This window comes from Rhinolophus sinicus, chromosome 13 (genome assembly GCF_057876585.1).
Source record: "Rhinolophus sinicus isolate RSI-liver-muscle chromosome 13, RSI-T2T, whole genome shotgun sequence".
NCBI classification, from domain to species: Eukaryota; Metazoa; Chordata; class Mammalia; order Chiroptera; family Rhinolophidae; genus Rhinolophus; species Rhinolophus sinicus.
This window is the reverse complement of record NC_142513.1, coordinates 21,089,105-21,109,346: the sequence shown is the minus strand read 5'-3', so window position 1 is coordinate 21,109,346 and position 20,242 is coordinate 21,089,105. Positions and strand designations below refer to the sequence as shown.

The following is a 20,242-nucleotide window of genomic DNA, read 5'->3' as shown; positions in this document are numbered from 1 at the left end:
CCAAGGTCTCTCAACTGCAGACGTATTTGGGTCTGCTAGGATATTGGCGGGCGTTTGTACCCCATTTAGCACAAATGGCAAGGCCCTTGTACAATATGATTAAAAAAAAGGGGGCCTCATGGGATTGGACTGAGGCTATAGAGCAAGCCTTCGTTGCCACGAAACGGGCAGTGCAGCAGGCACAGGCTCTGCAAGTAGTGGACCCCGGCCGCCCATTTGAACTTGATGTTAACGTAACCCAAGAGGGGTATGGATGGGGCCTCAGGCAACGGCAGGAGCGTCTCTGGTTGCCAGTGGGATTTTGGTCCCAATTATGGAAAGGAGCGGAGGTTCGCTACTCTCTAATAGAGAAACAGCTGGCCACTGTGTATGCAGCCCTAGTGGCCACAGAAGCCATCACAGGAATGGCATGAGTGTTGGTTCGAACAACCTATCCTGTCCAGGGGTGGGTCCGTACATGGACCCTGGGACCCAAAACGGGGGTGGCACAGACCACCACCCTCGCCAAGTGGGGTGCCTACTTGGAGCAATGTAGCACCCTTAGTTCAAGCCCTTTGAGCACAGAGCTACAACAGGTCCTGGGGCCTGTGGAGCTTGTAGCCCAGGCTGAGCCAAGTGCTCTGCCTAGAGGGGAGGACTTGGAGCCCTCGCCCTACAAAGAAGGACAGTCCCCAGTACCTGAGGATGCCTGGTTTTTCCTAAGACTACCGTTTCTTTTCGTCCGTAGGTGTCAGTAGGCTAATACGGCACAGGGACCCTCGCGGAAGACGCTTGTCGCGTAGATTGTGAGGCGAGATCCTGTAGGGGTGGAGTGTGGGGACAGAGCAACAGAAAGTAGTTTACAGGCTCTCGGCCTCACGTGGAAGGGTGCTGGCTCCGGTGGTGGATGGCCGTCGGCTGTGGCTGATTGGCCTTGGGCTGTGGCCGGTTAGCCAATCGGCTGCTAGTATAACTGCTGCGGCTACGGAGGAGAGCCGAGGATTGCCGAGCAGAGTCGAGGACAGCGGAAGAGGAGAGCCGAGGAGAACAGAAGAGAGCAGAGAAACAGAGTCGAGGAGAGTGGAGGAGAGTCGTCGGTAGGTTGGCAGAAAGGCGGACAGCAGGTCGCACGTCTGGTGAACCCAGCCTCCAGCGAGACCATAGTGGTATGACTCCCCTACCTATGGCTCCGTGTGTGTTCCTTTTTGGCCTCGCCATATCCTGCGTTCTTGTGTGGGGAGCGGGAGCAGAGACCCCGCAGGCCGCCCCGCCTGAAAAATGGCGCAGCGAGCAGGGTCTCCCGCACGACACCAAGTCAGTTCAGAAAAGGTTGCTTTGGTGCTGAGCAGAACAGATAAAGAAAAAGGAACAGGAATTTTTTTTTAAACCCTTTCTTGGGGAGTTTTAACCATTGATAAGTCCCTTTTCACCATAAGTAGTAGAGCCTGGTAGCCCAAGAAATCGCAAGCCATGAATTGAGAACCTGGTTTGAGGTGATAACTGACTGGAAGTGCCCCAAACCTTTGGCAACAGCCAATAAATGCAAAGCTTCTATGAAGACAGGCAGATCTATCTTTGGCTGCAAGTAATCACCACAGATAATTTTTCAAGGTGATGACCAGCACATAGTCCGAGCAAACCAGGCACCCAAGACTTCATGAAGAAGAAATAGACATAACCTGAGAGGAACAGATCAATATAGACTTCAGGTATTGTGATTTACAGACACAGGTTTTTTAAAAATTGTGCACACAAGATTTAAATCTAGAAAATAGCTACAGAGAACAGAAAACTATTTTAAAAACATGAAAAATTTGTAAAGGAACCAAATAGAACTTCTAGAAATATCACCTAACACACCCATGAAGAATTAGTCACCAAGCCCTGACACATGACCCAGCACCAGGAGAAGGTGTTTGGAAACTATTTGGATCAGCAAGTTCTTCTTGGGTGCTGTCTTTTGCTAAGCCCTTTCTCACAGAGATAAATAAGTTTCTGATCTCAAGGAGCCCCGGATAAAGAGTTGATATATGGCAACACTTATTGCTTGATGACCCTTTTTAATTGTACATTATTCAGGGCAGGGCCTGTTTATTTATCTTACCCAGTAAAATCAAATTTATTTACTTAACAAGTACTTACAGAGTAATTGCTGTATTCCAGAAATTGTTTTCTATGTGCTTCATTAACCATTTCATTCTCATAGCAACCCTATGAGGTAGGTACTATAATCATTCCCACTTAACAGATAGTAAACTGAGACACAGAGAAGAAAAGTCACTTGCCCAAGATGATATAGCTAATAAGTCATGGAGCCAGAATTGGAATCCAGAACCCCTGGCTTCAGAGTCTTTGATCTTAACCACTGTATTAGTTTGCTAGGGCTTCCATAACAAACATGGACTGAGTGGCTTAAACAACATAAATTCTTTTTTCATAATTCTGGAAACTAGAAGTCCAAGATCAGGGTGTCTGCAGGTTTGGTTTCTTTTGAGGCCTCTCTCCTTCACTTTCAGTGGCTAGCTCCTCCCATGTCCTCACGTAGTTGCCCCTCAGTCTATGTGTATCAAAACCTCCTCTTCTTAATAGGACACCAGTCATATTGGATTAGGGCCCACCTATATGACCTCATTTAATCTTTTTTTTTTTTAACAACTGACGGTCAATTTATTGAAAAGGTTGATTTAAGCATCTGCAATGGTGACTTCAACCTCGACTCCTGCTCAATATCGATGGAAGTAATCTGCTTAACAATCTCAGAAGGACTGTGCAAGTCAATGAGTCACTTGTAGATCCTCATCTGAAAGAAATGATCCCAAGTCTTAGAAACGTCTCCACAGTGAGTTTTTATTGTAGAGATTCTCGGAGTCTTGGTCGACCTCCGAACTGATCCTTTCATTTTGAGAGTCTTTTCCTTTGTGCCTCTGATCAAGTCAGCACACATAACAAGGTGTCAGAGCCCAGCATTGCTTTGTATGTCCTTCCTTTCTTCCCCTTGCAGCAGCTGGGAGTCTGGTTTAAGCTGCTCATGATTTCTCCTCTCCCCACAGGGAAGTTAACTTTTCTGGGGTGGCTGGAGCACTTATTGTGGAGGAAGGGACACTAGAAGTTTCCCAAATGTTCCCTCCTCCCTACTTGGCTCCATGCCTGGAATTACTACATTACTTACTCCAGGAGTCTCTAAGCTGTGATTGCATGTGTCAACCAGCTGGCAATGAGGGAATGGGACATAGGACTGATGGATTGTGGTGGAGGAAGAGATGGAGCGAAGGAGTGGAAAGTTTGGAGTGGGGGCAGCCTAATGGGAACCTGCTGGAGAACCTCCCTGAAAGCTCATTCAGTTGTTCTATCAGTCAGGTAGTCAGTCAACAAGCACTTCCCAGGTTACGTCTATGCCAGGATCTGGGTTTCAACCAGAATGGATGAAGCACCCTTCCCCTGCTCAGAGGGCTCCCAATTGAGGGGCTAGACAAAAGGCCAACTTCCAAGGGCTGAACATCATCACAGTGTACCAAGTACCATGAGAAACTAGAATAGCAAGGGAGGGAACGAGATCTCATCTGGAAATCAGGCAAAGCGTCTTAGAGGAGGCATGAAGGCTAGCTTCTAATGAGTGTGGAAGACTGGCATTTTGATAAGAGAGAGCAGTATGTGCAAAGGCCTGAAGAGCTGATAAAAATCAACTATGTGCATATGCACCTGGATATATAGAAATACATGGAAAGCTGCCAAGTCCTATGTTGGTAGACTCTTTTACTGTCCAAGGCCTCCCATCACCCTTAGAATCTAAATCCAGACCCTCACTGTGGCCCTGTCCGTCTCTCCATCCTCATCCCCCTGTACTCATACCTCACTTATTACCCTATCAACATTTTTAGTCCTTGGACTCCTTTCATTTTGGCGTTTAGGGCCTTTGTACTTGCCCAAGATGATATAACTAATAAGCTCTGCCTTTCTGTTCCCTTCTCTCCATCTGACTTCATCTCATTTCTCAGGTCCAACTCCTCAGAGAGGCCATCCCTAACCACCCTGTCTAAAGGAGGCTTCCCCTTCTCCCAGAAAAAAAAAAAAATTTAAAGTCACAGAGCACCTCTCTCTCTCTCTCTCTCTCTCTCTCTCTCTCTCTCTCTCTCTCTCTCTCTCTCCCTCTCTCCCTCCCTCTCTCCCTCCCTCTCGCTCTTTTTTGCTCTTGTTTACAGCCCATCTCATCTGCTGAACTATGACTCCATGAAGGCAAGAATTTTTATCTTTTTGTTCATGGCTGTGTCCCCAGCATCTAGTGCCTAGCACACAATAGGTGCCCAATAAATATTTTTAAATTAATTAAATGAATAGGAATGTACTAATATATTACTAGAATAATTAAGAAAAGAACAGTTATATTGAAGAATTCTTGCAGGGGACAGATGATGAGAATCTGAGACCATTGGATCAATGGAGATATTAAAGAAAAGAAAGGGAGGAGGGAATCCTGGCCCTACTCCTGCCAGAGAGGCAATGGGAAGGGGAGTTTAAGGCTTGAGGTGGGGCCTGGGTCTCCAAGGTTCCCAGGAAAGAGGGTGGGGCATGGAGTCTGGGAGGAGGGGGGGTTCTTTGTGGGGGGCAAGTGAAAAGGCTCATTGTGCAAGGGGGGTAAGGGAGGGGAAGGAAGTAGCCATGGGGAGCACAGGGATGGTGTTCAGGGCAGAATGGGGAATTCACCGGTAGAAATAAGCCTTGAGGGGGGTGTAAGCAGACGGTCTGTGAGGTAATTTATCAGGAACAGTGGCTGGTAGTGTTCAAGAAAGACAGAGGAGCTTTGAACAAATATTTTTACTTTTAGGAGTTACATATTTATTAAATATAAGAAAATGAAAACTGTGATTTTTATTATTGCTTTGGATGAGGCTAAAATCTAATGAGAACATTTAGAGTCAAATCCATGGTAGTCCAGTTGTAGAAGGAGTTGGCCACGCTGGTGGGAGAAATGATTGATGGCACCTCCCTGGTTCCGTCTTCTCGCACAACACACCAACTCTTCCTCGTCACCCAACGAAATCACTATCACACCTTGTAATTAAATAATATTTAAGATTTAATACTTGTGTGTTCCCCCTAACTCTAACTCCATAGGAAAGGACCACTGTATTCCTGGAGCTATTTATAGGACCTGGTGTATATAGTAAGCCCTCAGGAGGGGCTGGTGGAGCAGAAAGATGAGGGTGTGTGTGTGTGTGTATGTGTCAGGGGTCTGAATGAGAGGTGGGAGGATCCCTGGGAGATCTGAATGGGCTTTCTGTGAGGCTTGGCTGGAGGTTGCTGAGGCAGGTACTGGGGGTTTATGTGACAGAAATGGAGTGTCCAAGAGGCAGCGATGTAGGTCTGTATGAAGAGGAAATGGAGATCCCCCAAAGGTGGAAATGCGGGGTTAAGAAACAGCCATTGGTGAATCTCTGAGATGATGAGGAATTAACACTAGGCTGAGGTGTTACACGAGGAGAGACAGGTGGCTCCCAACAGACCGAGACAGGGCTCACTGTGGGAGGGGGGGAATGAGAAGTCTATGACAAGGGATGCGACTCTGTTGCACAGTTGGGGCAGGGGTCCTGTTAGTTGGAGTTCCTCCTGACAGGGTTGAGTGGTCCGGGTGAGGTGGAAAAGGGTTTGCAAAAGTGGGGGATACTGTGTGCAGTGGGAATAAGGTCCCTGTTACAGAGTTGAGGGTCTCACGTACGGTGGAGACGTGTCAGAGTTGGGGAGTTAGGTCCGATGTGGCAGGGGATGGGGGTCTAGATAGCACAGGAGGTCCAGAGTGTGGCGGCGATGGGTCGGTGTGCAAAGTTGAGGGTTCGAATGAAGGCGGGCATGCGCTGGTGACTGGATCATCCAGGCGGAGCTGGGGGAGTCCCGGGATGCTAGTGGTCCCGTGGGCCATTGCCAGGTTTCCCCGACTGGGGGCTCCCAGACCGGGCGGCGGCTCCCGGGCGCCCTCTGGTGGCCCCGACCCCGCCGCCGCCGCCGCCGCCGCCACTGCCACGGCTCCCACAATGCTCGCGTAGCCCCACTTCGGCTCCCGTGGCGGCGGCGGCTCCAAGATGGCGCAGACGATCTTCGAGGCCCTGGAGGGTGAGCGGCGGCGGGGCCGAGGGAAGCGGCCGAGGGAAGCGGCTGTTCCGCGTTGCGCCCCCTCCCGCCGCGCCCTCGCAGCGCCGGGCCCAGGGCGCGCGGCGGCCGCGGGGCGGAGGGCACCGGGGCCGGAACAGCCGCAGGGCGGGAGGGGCGCGGGAGAGAACAGCCGCGGGAGCTGAGGCCCGGCGGTGGGGTGGGGGCTATGAGACCAAACAGCAGCGGAGAGGAGGCTCGGTGGCTGGGCGGGCCTCTGAACCGGAACAGCCGGGGGAGCTGAGGCCCGGCGGGGGAGGGACAGGGAACAGCGGGGGAGAGAAGGCCCCGGGGGGGAGCACCGGGACCGGAACAGCCGGGGAGGGCTGGCCCAGCCGGGAGGGGGGCCTGTGACCTGGACAGCTCCAGCCGCCGGCTGGGCGGGAGGGCTTTTCTAAAGGGAACAGCCGAGGAGGGTGGGGCCGGCTAGGCCTGGAATCGCGGCGTGGATAGGGAGGTCGCACTGTGGACGCGAGGCTCCGGCAGGGCCTCATGTTGGGTACCGTGGGAGCGGCTGCGGGGCGGAGGGGCAGCCAGGCGTCCTGACCACGAAGAACTTGCTGTATTGAGCGCGACTGCGTACCTTGTGCTTTGACAGCCTCTCAAATTCAAGATAGGAAAGGATAGTCGCCACCTCCGTGCAAGGCCAGGACTTGGTGCACACATACCAAACTGGCAAACACTGGGTGCTCACTTTGTGCACCGTCCCGGGGTGCAGAGATTTATAAACTCAGACCAAGAAAGAATGGGTGCCAAAGGTGTGCTTTGCTGGGACATGGTGCTCCCAGACTCAAACTGAGACAGGTTAGTTAGCAGGTGGTTAGGTAGACAGGGAGGTCCCTGGTGGAGTAAGCAAAAGACAGCCATATCCTGAAATTCCAGGTTCTGAACTAGCCCTGAGGTTAATACCGTGTTTCCCTGAAAATAAGACCTAGCTGGACAATCAGCTCTAATGCGTCTTTTGGAGCAAAAATTAATACAAGACCCGGTCTTACATATAATATAATAATATAATAATATAATACCGGGTCTTGTATTAATTTTTGCTCCAAAAGACAGTTAGAGCTGATTGTCCAGCTAGGTCTTATTTTCTGGGAAACACGGTAAGTTATCTCATAAATTCCTTTTGGCAGGGCAAACAGAGCAGACCTGATAGACAGGAATGGATTATTTCAATAATCCCTTCAGGATGTGCAAACAGGACAAACCTAATAGGTGAATTCCATTAGAAGCCACCAGCCCCCTTCCCTATGCAGGCAAGGGAAGGTATAAAAGTAAGAATTTTTGCCTCAGTCACAGGGCACCCCATTTGGGACCCCCTCCCACTCGGGAACTCGGACCCTTTGCTTTTAATAAACTATCCTCTTGTACAACTCCTTGCCTCTCCTTGTTCCGTGCTTCCATTCTTCGGTTTCAATGAGACAGGATCCCAGCATTCACTCACAAAAAACTATCCAACATCAAAACCAGCAAACACTGGGCACCGACTGATTACCCTATGCTCTGCAAGATCCTAAAATGGGAGTGGGCCTCAGGTGCAGGGAACTGTGGACTTTGGAGACAACAAACTCTGAGGGTCTGCTTGGAGTCATGGAGGAAGCCTGAGCGACTTCAGGACCATGCCACAGAATTGAGGTTGGGGGAGTACAGACCTACCAGTGTTCTTAGAGGCGGGTAATAACCTAAGTGGATACATAATTGGAGTGCAGACTAAAAGTAGGCGGGACTAGTGATAAGTGGCTGAGGCTTTGCTGCTGCAACTCCCCAGGATCTCTCAGCCATGTTTCTACTTATTGGAGGATCAGGGTTTTCACCATGAAATGCGGGTAACCCTCCCCCTCATCTGGAGAGGTTCAGCTTTAGGAATACTCATTGAGCTAGACACAGCCCCTGTGCCACATCTGGTGGGAGACAGAAATTACAGAACAAGCAATTACAGAATTACAGAAAAAGTAAACAGTAAAAGACATAACCTCAGCTGGCATTCACTACTATGATTGGTGATGGATGTGGAGGGCCAAGGTCAGTGGTGGTTCCCTCTGGAAGGCCAATAGGGTGGGGTGAGGCCTGCTTTCTCTTTAGGTTCCATGGATTTCCTCATGGTTGGAATTTTTACTGCAAGAATGTGTTCATGTATTGAGTGATGAAGAAATTAAAGGAAAAATCTGTTGCTAGGACAGTGTGATGTGTGGTGGGCTAGAGGAAAGGCAGCAGAACTGTGGGGATTCAGGGATGACCCAGGCAGTGGGAACTACATTTGCAAAGCCCTGGAGGGAGTTCCGGGATTCACAGTTCATGTGGGTAGAGATGAGGCTTCTGAACTTTATCTTTGATTCAGTATGGAGCCAAGAAAAGATTTTCAGCAGGGGAGCAACACAATCTGATGTATGTTTTATAAAGTTCACCCTGGCTGCCCTGAGAACAGACTGGAGGGGGCCAGAGTGGCAGAGTGGAAGCAGGAAGGTAAATGAGATAGCTTCGGTTGCCCTGCTGAGAACTCATGATGACCTGGGCCAGGGGGAAAGCTGTGGGGATGGAGAGAAAGTGGATCTGAATGATATTTGGGAGGCCAAATAGGCTAGACTTTCTGAAGGACTAGAAATAGGGGGAGGGTGGGAAGATAGGTTGAGGGAAGAATCAGGGGGAACCCCAGGGGTAGATAGTGGTGCCTGTTCTTACTGAAGAGGATTACTGGAAGAGGAACAAACTTAGGGGTGGGGGTGAAACATTTAGTTTGAGTTCAGTTTAGATAGGCAGTATTTTTTACAAAAGCCTTTTTTGAGTAATTTTAGGTTCACAACAAAGTGGAGAGGAATGAAGAAAGATTTCCTATATACCCCCTGAACCCACAAATGCATAGCTTCCCCCATTATCAACGTAACTTGCCAGAAGGGTACATTTGTTAGCAAGGACAAACCTATATTGACCCATCGTTATCATTCAAAGTCCATAGTTTACCTCAGCGTTCACTCTTGATGTGAATTCTGTTGGACCAATGTATATAATGATATGTATCTGGTATTGTAATATCACAGAGTATTTTCTACCTTAAAAACCCTCTTGTGTTCTACCTATTCATTCCTCCCCCACAATCCCTGACAACCGCTGATCTTTTCATTGGCTCCATAGTTTTAACAGGCAATACTTTTTAAAGTATTAATTTTGAAATAATTTTTTTCCTGAGGTTTCACATGCAGCAGTTAAGAAATAATACAGAGAGATCCCACGTACTCTTTTACCTAATTACCCCAGTGAAATATCTTGCAAAACTATCCTGTCATATCATATCCAGTCAATACCCAGAACAAGTCCATCACTACAAGGTGTTGCCCATTTATAGCCACACCCACCTCCTTCCCCGATGCCTGACAACCACTAATCTGTTCTCCGTTTCTAAAATTTTGTCATTTTAAAAATGTCATGTAAATTGAATCATATATAACCTTTGAGATTGGCTGTTTTTACTCATCATAGTTCCTAGATTTCATATACTGTTGTGTATATCAATTGTTCCTTTTATTGCTAAGTAGTATGCCCTGGTATAGTTATACCACAGTTTAACCATTCACCCACTGAAGGACATCTGAGTTGCTTTCAGTTTTTTTACTATTATAAATAAAATTGCTATGCATTTTCATGTACAGATTTGCACACAAATGATAACATACAGTTTTGCATGAAGTAATAGAAGATTTACTGAAGCTCATTCAGGGAAACATGAACCCTAGGTTTGGAGCTCCAATATTAGGGAGAGCTAGCCTGGGGGAAAGTGAGATTGCCTAGGGATAGTATAAGAGGGAGAGGCGAGAGAGTCCAGGCAGAAGGAAGGGTGGCGTCCTGGAGCCAGAGAAGGGAGTGTTTCAAGAAGGAAAGTCCAGGGCTAACAGGTGATCTTTGGTGATTTTGGTGGAATGGTGGGGTCTTAAGCCCCACTAGAGTGGGTGAAGGAGGACTGGAAGGTGGGCAGAGGAGATGGAGGGTGTAAACGGCGCTCATCAGATACTTAATGTTGAAGGGAGGAGAGATGGGAACATGGGTTTGAGGGAGGGCATTCTAGAGAGACCTGAGCTTGTGTCACTGCTCATGGGAAGGACAGCTTTCAGGCACAGTGGGGGAAGAGGCGTCAGTTGGTGGTGAGTGGTTTCTGAGGGAGCAGGAGGGAATGGAAGGGAAGGGCTGGCCTGAGGAGGGACGCAGCCTGCTTTGTGACGGGAAAATATGGATTCACTTTGCTGCAGGAGCTAATGGTTCTAATTTGCACTGCAGTTAGAAGCTGGGACAGGCATGCAGGTAAGAGCTCAGAGGTTGGAGGCAGAGTCTTGGCTGTGGGAACAGAGAGGAGGAGGCACCCTCTGGGTTATTTGGGAGGAAGGCAATGTACCTTGGCAGCCACTTAGATGTGGGGAGGTCTGTCCTTCAGCGAGTGACATGGCTGGGCAAGTGTACTACTATGAACCTCAACAGTGACAACCAATTGGAAAACATGGAAGTAGTCAGCTTCTCAAGGGTCCCCCGAACACAAATTCAAATTATGCTGTTTATTGAGGAACAGAAAAGACAAGCGTGCATGGGAAAACAAGGGAAGCAAGGATGCCTGAGTGCAAAACAGATTGGTGGGGCATGGATGGGGAAGACTTGGTAACATGATTTCCAGAGGGGCTGTGTAATTCAGGATTAGAATCAGCCATGAGGAAGAGAGCAGCACAACTTTTCAGTGGCTTAAGTAAGCCAGAAGTTCATTTCTCTCATGTAGGAGTCAGGAGGAAGACAGCCCAGAATTAGTGTGACTGTGTTCTATAAGGTTCTGGGAAGCAGGATGGAAGGTGAGACAAAGAAAGGGGTTACTTACCAGGCAGCTTTTAAGAAAACTTACCAGGCAGCTTTTAAGAAAACTTCCCAGAAGCTACTAGGTAATACTTTTCCTTATATCCAGTTGGCCAGAACTTTGACATTCCTTGGCTACAGGATCAGGTGGGAAGTGTAATCTTTATGCTGGAGCCGTTTTCAGCCAAAGTCTTGGGTTCTATTGCAGTGGAAGTATATCGGGGCACAGCCAGGTGTCTGCCACAGGAGCCTTGCGGTGGGTCTGGATTGTAAGGGTGAAGTAAGAGCAGGATGCTGGGCCCACCTTCCAAAGAGGTTGCATTTCTTTCTTCAGGAATGGACAATCAGACTGTCCTGGCAGTCCAGTCGTTATTGGATGGCCAAGGAGCAGTCCCCGATCCAACAGGCCAGAGTGTCAACGCCCCCTCTGCTATCCAGCCACTGGGTGAGTATCTGCTCAGGTTCACGAGTGGGAGGGGTGAATGGTTCCCCATGAAGAACAAGTGGCACTCATGAGGGGATATGGGAGTAAACTGCCCACTGCGGTCCCCAGGATGTCCTCTGATGTCTGAACCTTCTCCCCTCTCTCTCAGCCTGGATCTTCATGCTCATGCCTTTCTCTGCTTAGCTCTGAGGATACCCTCTCTCAGTCACTTAGTGAATGTGGGGGTCATGACACAGGGAATGGTTAGGAGCCCTCATGGTTGGCAATGCTTGTACCTTTGACCTGGAAATTATTTCTCAGCCTCCCCGCTATGGAAAGAACAGTCTGATCATGAATCTCTCCAATTTACAGGCCATGCCCCTGAGATACAGAGAAGGCAAGGAACTTCTTTTTGAGCCCTGTGTGAGTCTGTGTGGTCATTTTTTCATTCCACAAACATATTTGAGTACTTGGGAACCACACTGGGGGGAGAGAGATACACATTGGGTTTGAATTCTTGTAGTTCCTGGCTCTGTGACTTTGGGCAAGTGAGTTAACCTCTCTGCCTGAGCTTTTGCAGCTGTAAAACGGGGATAATAATCCTAACTCATAGGAAACTTGTGAGGATACTTGGGATATGATTTTAGCTGTTATGAATAAGAAATGCAAGTTTTTGTGGTTTGTACAAGATCAAAGTTTATTTCAATGTTACATGAAGTACTGATGGGCATTTGGGGTTGGTATGGTGAGACTCAGACTCCTTTCTTGTGGCTGTACTGCCATCAACATGCAGTCCAGGGTGCCTGTTCCAGCCTCCCACTTTCATTTCAGCTAACAGGAAGGGAAGAAAGAAAGGAGTAGAAGTCATACCCCTTCCTTTTAACTGGAAGTTGCACAGACAGTATACATCTGCTCTTATCCTATTGGTCAGAATTCAGTTACATGACATGTCTAGCTGCAAAGAAGGATGGGAAATGTAGTCTTTAACTAGATGGCCATGTTTCCTACTAAAATTTATATTACTGTCTAAGAACGGAGAGTGAATATTGAATGGCAATCAGACATTTCTGCCACAGCATGTCAAGTGCTTAGCACAGTGTATGGCTCATGGTAGGCCCTCAGTAATGGGTAGTGTTAACTGTAGCTAATCATTCAGTTAGTTATTCATTCAACGAACATCCACGGAGGGCCTCCTATGTGCCCAGGACATATTGCAGTTATGGTGAAAAATAAGACATATTTTTTTCTTTAGAGGACTCACAGTCTGGTGGTAATGGGAAAAGTGTGACGTCAGAGGCATGCTTAGAGGAAGGAACTGTGGCCACTACTTTAGAAAGGCTTCCTGGAGGAGGTGACATCCGAGCTGAGCCTTGTAGAATGAGTTGTTCTGAGAGAGGCAGCTCGATGGGGAAACAGGATGCAAAGGCACAGAGGAGTGTGATCAGGTGGCCCATGTGGCGACTGATGGATAAATTCAGGCAGGATAAAGATTCTGAGTTTTTCAACTTTGAAGTGAACCCAGTTTATACTTTCCTAATTCTAATTTTTCAGTACCTTCATGCACATTACTGGATCCTCTCGCAGGTGCCTGTATGGTTTTGAAAGTTGCTAAGAAGCACAAAACTGACGCTTGAGACACACGCATGGAATCGCAGAGTGCTGTTAGATTTGCTGTTCTCCTAGTCTAGATGTCTCTCATTTCTCACTGTGATATCCCCTCCTTTATTCTTGCTTTTTTTGTTTTTGTTTGTTATTCCTCTTCCTCTGCTACTCTGGTGTGACCCCCAGATGATGAGGATGTCTTTCTCTGCGGAAAGTGTAAAAAGCAGTTCAACTCGCTGCCCGCGTTTATGACCCACAAGCGGGAACAGTGTCAAGGGAATGCCCCGCCCCTGGCCACAGTCTCACTGGCCACCAACAGCATCTATACGCCTTCGGCAGCACCCACAGCCGTCCAACAGGCTCCGCCTCCTGCGAATCGCCAGGTATTCATTTAATCGTTTATTTATCTATTCAGCAAGGCTTTTCTGAGTGCCCACTATTGTGTCAGGCACTACGGGGCACTGGGGTACAGCGATGAACAAACAGACCAAGTTACTGCCCTATGGAGTTAGGTTAGATGGTACCCAAACAAATTTGTAGAGATACATTTTTTCCAGGATGTGCAGAGAGATAGGGGATGTCAAGACAGGAGTGGGAGATTTTGCCATTTTGTATGTGGTGCATAGGGAAAGCCTCTGTGAAGAGGTGACGTTTGAGTTGAGACCTAAGGAGGTGAGGAAATGAGTTATACAGCCAGTTTGGGGAAGAGTGTTCCAGGAGATCAGCAGGGATTATTCCAGGGATTATTCCAGGAACAGCAAGGAGGCGAGAGTGGCTGGAGCTGAGGGAGTGACGAGGAGGGTGGGAGACGATAAGGTCAGAGAAGCAGCAGGGGAATCCCGGCAGATGGGGTAGGACTTGTGGCTTTTACTCTGAGTGAGATGGGAACCATTAGATGGTTTTGAACAGAAAAGGGATACGGTCTGACTTACACTTTGACTAAGTCACTCTGGCTGCTGTACAGAGAATAGATTTGGATGGCAGTCAAGAGAGAAAGCCAGGAAACCCACGAAGGGCCTGTTGCCAAATCCAGGCAGTGAGTGGTGGTAGCTTGACCAGGGTGGGTGGTGAGAAGGATGAGATTTTGGAAATATTTTGAAGGTGGAGCCATCAGGGTTTGTGGATAGGATGGGTGTTGGATATGAGAACAAGAAGAGTCAAGGCAATTCCAGAATTGGAGCTGCCATTAACCAAAGTAGGGAAAATGGTCAGAAGAAGATTTGGCGGGGATGTCAGGAGTTCAGCCGGACATGTTGGATTTGAGATGCCCAGTGGACATTTAAGTGGCGGTGGTGGCGATGCAGACAGATCCACAGTCTGGAGGTCATGGGAGAGGGCCAGGCTGGAGGTATCTGGAGAAGCTTCCAGAGTCCTCAGGAGCAAAGACCCTGGGTGGGGCCTCTTAGTGGGATTAAAGAATCCTCACAAAAGAGGCTGGGCATGTCTCAGGACGCCAGGTCAAAGGAGTCAAATTTCCCTCTGACTTTTTGTCTCCTTATTCCTTTAAAACATTATCTTCCATTGTGTAGACATAATTCCTGATATCAAAATAAAAGCCTTCACACCCTGACCCATAGGACGCATAGATTAAAACTTTTAAGTTGCCTGAGACATCTTTTAACAGAACAGAATCATTTTTCTTACTCCTTGATTGTGACTTCTGTTAGCAGAAAAATATTCCGTCTCCCCACCCCACCTTTTTTTTTTTTTCCAATAGAAGGAAAGAGGGAAATTCCTCCAGTCCTGGGCAGGGAAATAACTGTAGGACACAAGTGGTCGGTTACGGTCAAACATGAATTCTCCTGCTGAAGTGACTTGGGTGGGCATGGATACAAGTTCCCATTTTTCATCTCACTGTAAAAATATACATGAGCCAGGATCTACACTGCCTTTTCTGGCTACAATGTGGGGGCATTTCCCTACCCTGCCTGGGCTGTGCTTGCTTGGTTGAGGGCAAGAACATTCTGTTTGAACCAGGACTCTGGGTTCAGAAGCCCAGTCGCTGCTGTCTCCAGGAGCCTAAGAAGATGCCAAGGTCCTGCCAGTAAAGAAAAGCAAAAAGTAAAAATAACAAAACACCCTTTCCATCTACTAAGAGGAGCAGTCACTGCATGTTTGACACTCTCCTGTAGGGTCTGCCTTTCATCCTCACTATTAACCTGAGAGTGTCTTATTATTTTTATTCGTTTATATGTTTTCAAGTAATACACGTTTCCTTTCTCCTTTTTAAAAGTTAGAATGTTCAAATCAAAGCCCTTCTGGCACTGTTCCTCTCCCCTGCATCCAGGTAACTACTGATGGATATCCTTGTCAGCCTTTTAAGATACTTTCACATACTATTTAAATACCCACATAAATTATATAGTTATATTGTTTTAGATTTAAAAAAATAAGAGTACATAATGTACATGTTATTATATAATTTGATTATTCCTGCAATACCTTTACCTGCTGTATAGTATTCTCTCCATGATTATATTGTCTTTTTAAATCCATTCCCCTGTTGATGGACATCGAGGTTATTGTTACTTTTCACTATAAGAAACAGTGCTGTGCAGAATACTTTTGTTTGTGGACATCTGTGAGTGTTTCTCTAGGATAGATACCGGGAAATATTATTGCTGGGTCATAGGATATTTGCTTTCCAGGGAGGTATGACTTATTCTTCTCATTTGGTACATGAGGAAATGGAGGCTCAGAGAGGTGGGATGCCTTGCCCAGGGTCACACAGCAGCAGGGAAGAGCAGAAATGGAAATGGAATCCAAGTCTGTGGCACTCCAGAACCCAGATCTTTTTCATCATACCCTCCACTTCCTTCCAGAGCCTCACACATGTTCTTCTTTCTCTCTCTCTCTCTGCCCAGATCTCCACATACATCACAGTGCCCCCATCCCCGCTGATCCAGACCTTGGTGCAGGGGAACATCTTGGTGAGCGATGATGTGCTCATGTCTGCCATGTCGGCCTTCACGTCCCTGGACCAACCCATGCCCCAGGGCCCCCCACCTGTGCAGGTAAGGAGGGGGCTGACTTCTCACAGAGTCTTGATTCCAATGCTGCGTGTTGACTCCTGCAGATTCAGAATCTTGTAGAAAGCAGGGGCCTTGACCTCAGCTCTCCCCCACGCTGAGGAGGATGGTTAGCCTCTCCTCGCTCAGTTCTGCTGTGTGTGGGGAAGCTGCCACTTCAGTGGGGACCCTGAACATGACTTTGGGGTTTCATAGCTACAGTCCTGCTATTTTGACTCCTGTTTTATTCTTAACAAATACATTCCATGTCCATTAGAAAAACATTAGAGAATACACAAAAGGAAGTAAAAATAAAAGAAGTTTAATTATTCATAATCTGGGATGTAAAGAGACATGGTAACTGATTGCAACGTGCAGTTCTTGGTTGGATCCTGGAGTGGGGGGAAAAGTTAAAAAGTCATTATTGGGACACTTGGGGAAATTAGACTATGGAAGAATTTAAGTATTTTAGATAATAGTATTATATCAATATTCAGTTCTTGATATTGGTTATATAGGAGAATATCCTTGTTCTTAGGAGATGCATCTGTGTACAGTATTGAGGAACAAAGTGTTATGATGTCTGTAACTAATTCTCAAGTGCCTTGGTGAAACACAATGTGTGTGTGTGTGTGTGTGTGTGTAGGTACACACACATGCACACACATTGAAGATGTGGCAGATTGGTAACAACTGGGTGAATTCAACTAAGTATAAAGAGTGTTCAGTGTATTCTTTTTGTAGCCTTTTGTGGGTTTGAAATTTTTCAGAATAAAATTTGGGAAATCAATAATTCAATCAATCACCCATACTCCCCTCAAAGAATACACTATCAAAATTTTGGTGTCTGGCTTTCCTGACCTTTGAATGTAAATAGAGATAAAAATAGCTTTTTGTATAAATAGATCTATAATATACACATCTATTTCAACAGGTCATGTTATCTGCACTGTTCTGGAACTTGCTTTTCTTACTTTGCCTTTTGTTTAACGTCATTCTCTATGCCTACACCTCTACCTCAGTATTTGTCAAAATGTTCCTCGGAACAGTGGCTCCTTGGGATTTTCCAATACAAAAAGGATCTCTGGTCAAACCAGCCTAGGGCATTCTACTTCTTTCCTTGCTCTGTTCCTGGATTTTTCCTATAGGAAAGAGACACTTTTGATTTTTGTCACCCCAGATTATCCCCCAAACATATTTGACTGTGGGACCCAAGGAAGAGCAATTATGAGGAGCGCCTTTTATGGAATACCGATCAGCATCATCACTTTAACAGCTGGAAAGGATTCCATCGTGTAGATGGGCCATCCTGTATTTAGCCAGGCTTCTGGGGATGGACATGTCGGTCATTGCCATTTTTGCTGTTGTAAAAACTACCGAAGTCACATCCATGTACACATACCTTGCCCACCTGCTTGGTTATTTTTGTAGAATAAATTTCTAGAAGTCAATGGCTGTGTTTCAGGGGACCACAGCCATCCACCCATTCGGTGACTCTCTGGGAAGATTCCCAAGACTCATGATTGTGGTTTATTACAGAAAAAAGACATACAGCTGGATCCCCAAGGGAAAAGGACACATCAGCTGGAGTCTGGAAGAATCCAGGTGCAGGTGTCTAAAGTTCTCCCCCTTGGGGAAGCGGAGAGAGGCTGCACAAAACATACTTTTCCTCCAGCAGGTTTTCTGCCCAGGGAAGCACAGCTAAGACTCCAAAGCCAGGGTTTTATTGGGGATTGGTCACGTAGGTGCCCAACCATTCCGACCAAAATTCTAGGCTCCCAGATGGGAAGATAGTCACCATAAATCATACTGTTTATTCAAACAGTCTAGGGGAATTGACACAGTATGGTCAGTGCCCCAAGTGGTGGGCAAAATACCCATATCAACATAGGGAGCCTTCTACAAGGCACGTTCTTGGATGCCAGTCAAGAGCCAGTCCTACAAGCAAGACTTTCTAAAGATAGCAGCATTAGGCATGCTGTAGGAACTCATTCCTGCACAAGTTGGGCCATTTTCCCCGAATTTCATAGAGAAAAAGGAAAGCAGCACCTGGCTGATGGCTCCTCTGTATTCTCCCATGACTTCGTTTCCATGTCCCCTCTAAACTCCATCCTCTGAGCTGCCTTGTGAGTGGCTGTTCCTTCCACGTGGCTGCCTAAGGCAAATGCCCTTCCTTACTGATGAACAAAATAGCTGGTATCAAGAGGTTATGAGGCTTTAATTTTCTCTTCTGATTTCAGGGCAGTCTGAACATGCATTCTGCGCCCAGCTACCTCACCCAGGCTCCACCACCCCCTCCACCCCCTCCACCACTGCCCCCACCCCAACCCCCCCAGCCCCCACCCCCTCCTCCCCAGAGCCTGGGCCCCCCCGGGCGTCCCAACCCTGGCGGCAATGGTGTGGTGGAGGTGTACAGTGCCACGGCACCCCTGCCTGGAAGTGGAACGGTGGAGATCCAGGCGCTGGGAATGCAGCCCTACCCACCCCTGGAGGTGAGCAGACGCCAGGGGTTGGGGTGGAAGAGGAGAAACTGGTCATGGTCATGAGTAACCTGGACCTTTCCTGAGCACCAATTGTATGTCAGACACTGCAGGAGATACCACGGGGTGGGGGTGGGGGTGCAAAACCAGATCATAGAATGTACCACATTATGGGAGAGAGAGGTTTTAGTCAAGCCATCAAGCTATAAGTGTAAAATGCAAACCGTGAGAAGATGATAGGAAGTGTGGTTGTAATGGAAATATAAACTGCCCTCAGAGAGTGCTTAGAACAGTCAGAGAATACTTGCCTTTTGGGGAAAGGATTCCAAAAGTTATCTATGTGTCACTTAGATTTTTTTTTTTTTTTAGCAATCTAGGTATATCAGTTAGCTATGGCTGTGTAAGAAATAGCCACAAAACCTCAGTGGTACATAGCAAAAGGTGTTTATTGTTCTCACACCGATGGTGGTCGGTTTGACAACTCCATTGATCTTGGCTGGGCTCTTCCTTGTGTCTGGAGGTTGGCTGGCTGTCGGCTGCTCTAGGATGGCCTAGGGTGGGCTAAGTGGGGTGACCTAACTCTGTTCCATGCATCTTTCATTTTCCAGCTGGTTAGCCAGGCATGTTCTCACGGCAGTGGTGGAGGTGCAGAAATGCTCAAGGCTTCATGAGGTTTAGGCTTGTACGTGACTCAGTGTCACTTCTGTTGGTCAAAGCAGGTTGCAAGGAGAGCTTAGATTTAAGGAGTAGGGAAATAGACATCGTCTCTTGGTGGGAAAAGCTGCAAAGTCATGGGGATGGGGAGAGGTAAAGAACTGAGGCTGTTATGCAGTCAGTGCATCATATTACCATATGAACTCCTTGCTGAAGAGCTCTGAGCTATAAGCAGTCTACTCTCAAGGTGCTAGGAGTTCAGAATCTTCCCAGACACCAGTGCAAGGGGCATGGCTATGACAGAAACAGCCTGCCTGCACTTGGGGTCACATTATCTCAGCCATACAGACATTCCATGTCAGATAGTATCCATATTATATATATTATATTATAAATATATATTATATATATTATGTTATAAAATAGAAACCACTCTAGGTATTTCTGGCAGAGGGATTTAATATAGGAAGTTAGGTGCTTACAAAGCTGATAGAAGGGCTAGAGGAACAAATGTCAGGGTTGGCGGCACCACTGGGTTTTAGATTCACTGTTGTCACTTGGCCAGAGAACCAGGTCACTGCTGCTGCACCCAGAGGTGAGGAAACTGTAGGATTCTGTTGCTGGTGTTCCAGCTGCCCTGCCATCCTTGGGGCTGGTGGTCAGGAGAGGAATGTAGAGTTCAACCAGCCACTCTAAAACTCATGGCTGTAAACCCACCTGTCTCCTACCACAGCTGCTGGAGAATGGTTTCTACCTCCCTTCTGCCTTCTGCATCTCATGCAGATGCTTCTTGCAGGCAGAATCATGCTGGCAAGGGAGTCTGGGAATGTGGCTCCAAGTTTCCCACCCCTACATTTCAAGGGAGAGCATGGAAGGGTGTGGAAATGGTGCCCAGGGCCAACAGGCAAGATCTGGCAGAAGCACCTACGGCTGCCATATCAGATGCCCAGTAAATGTGTAAATGAATTCATTCATTCAACAAATATTTACTGAGTTACCACTCTGTGCCAAGCATTTCTCTAGCCCTGGATACAGAGCAGTAAACAAAAGCAGAACAGAAGTCCCTGCCTTCAGGGAACTAGGCAGATGATAGGATTAGTAAGTGACATACAAAACTTATTGCATAATTA

General features: G+C 47.3%; 1 protein-coding gene across 2 annotated transcripts in view; it reads left to right on the top strand.

Annotated features, from left to right (window-relative positions):
* The first annotated feature begins 5,568 nt into the window (after nucleotides 1-5,568).
* The window catches only part of ZNF341 (zinc finger protein 341), a 45,847-nt gene continuing 31,173 nt past the window's right edge, over nucleotides 5,569-20,242 (top strand). The window contains exons 1-5 of one of the 2 annotated variants that reach the window (XM_019733882.3): nucleotides 5,569-6,084; nucleotides 11,279-11,389; nucleotides 13,157-13,353; nucleotides 15,835-15,984; nucleotides 18,219-18,470. In XM_019733882.3, the coding sequence (XP_019589441.3) occupies nucleotides 6,054-6,084; nucleotides 11,279-11,389; nucleotides 13,157-13,353; nucleotides 15,835-15,984; nucleotides 18,219-18,470 (741 nt within the window). In that variant the 5' untranslated portion in view covers nucleotides 5,569-6,053. The remainder of the gene's footprint in view (nucleotides 6,085-11,278; nucleotides 11,390-13,156; nucleotides 13,354-15,834; nucleotides 15,985-18,218; nucleotides 18,471-20,242) is intronic. The other variant, XM_074318292.2, reaches the window with a different exon arrangement.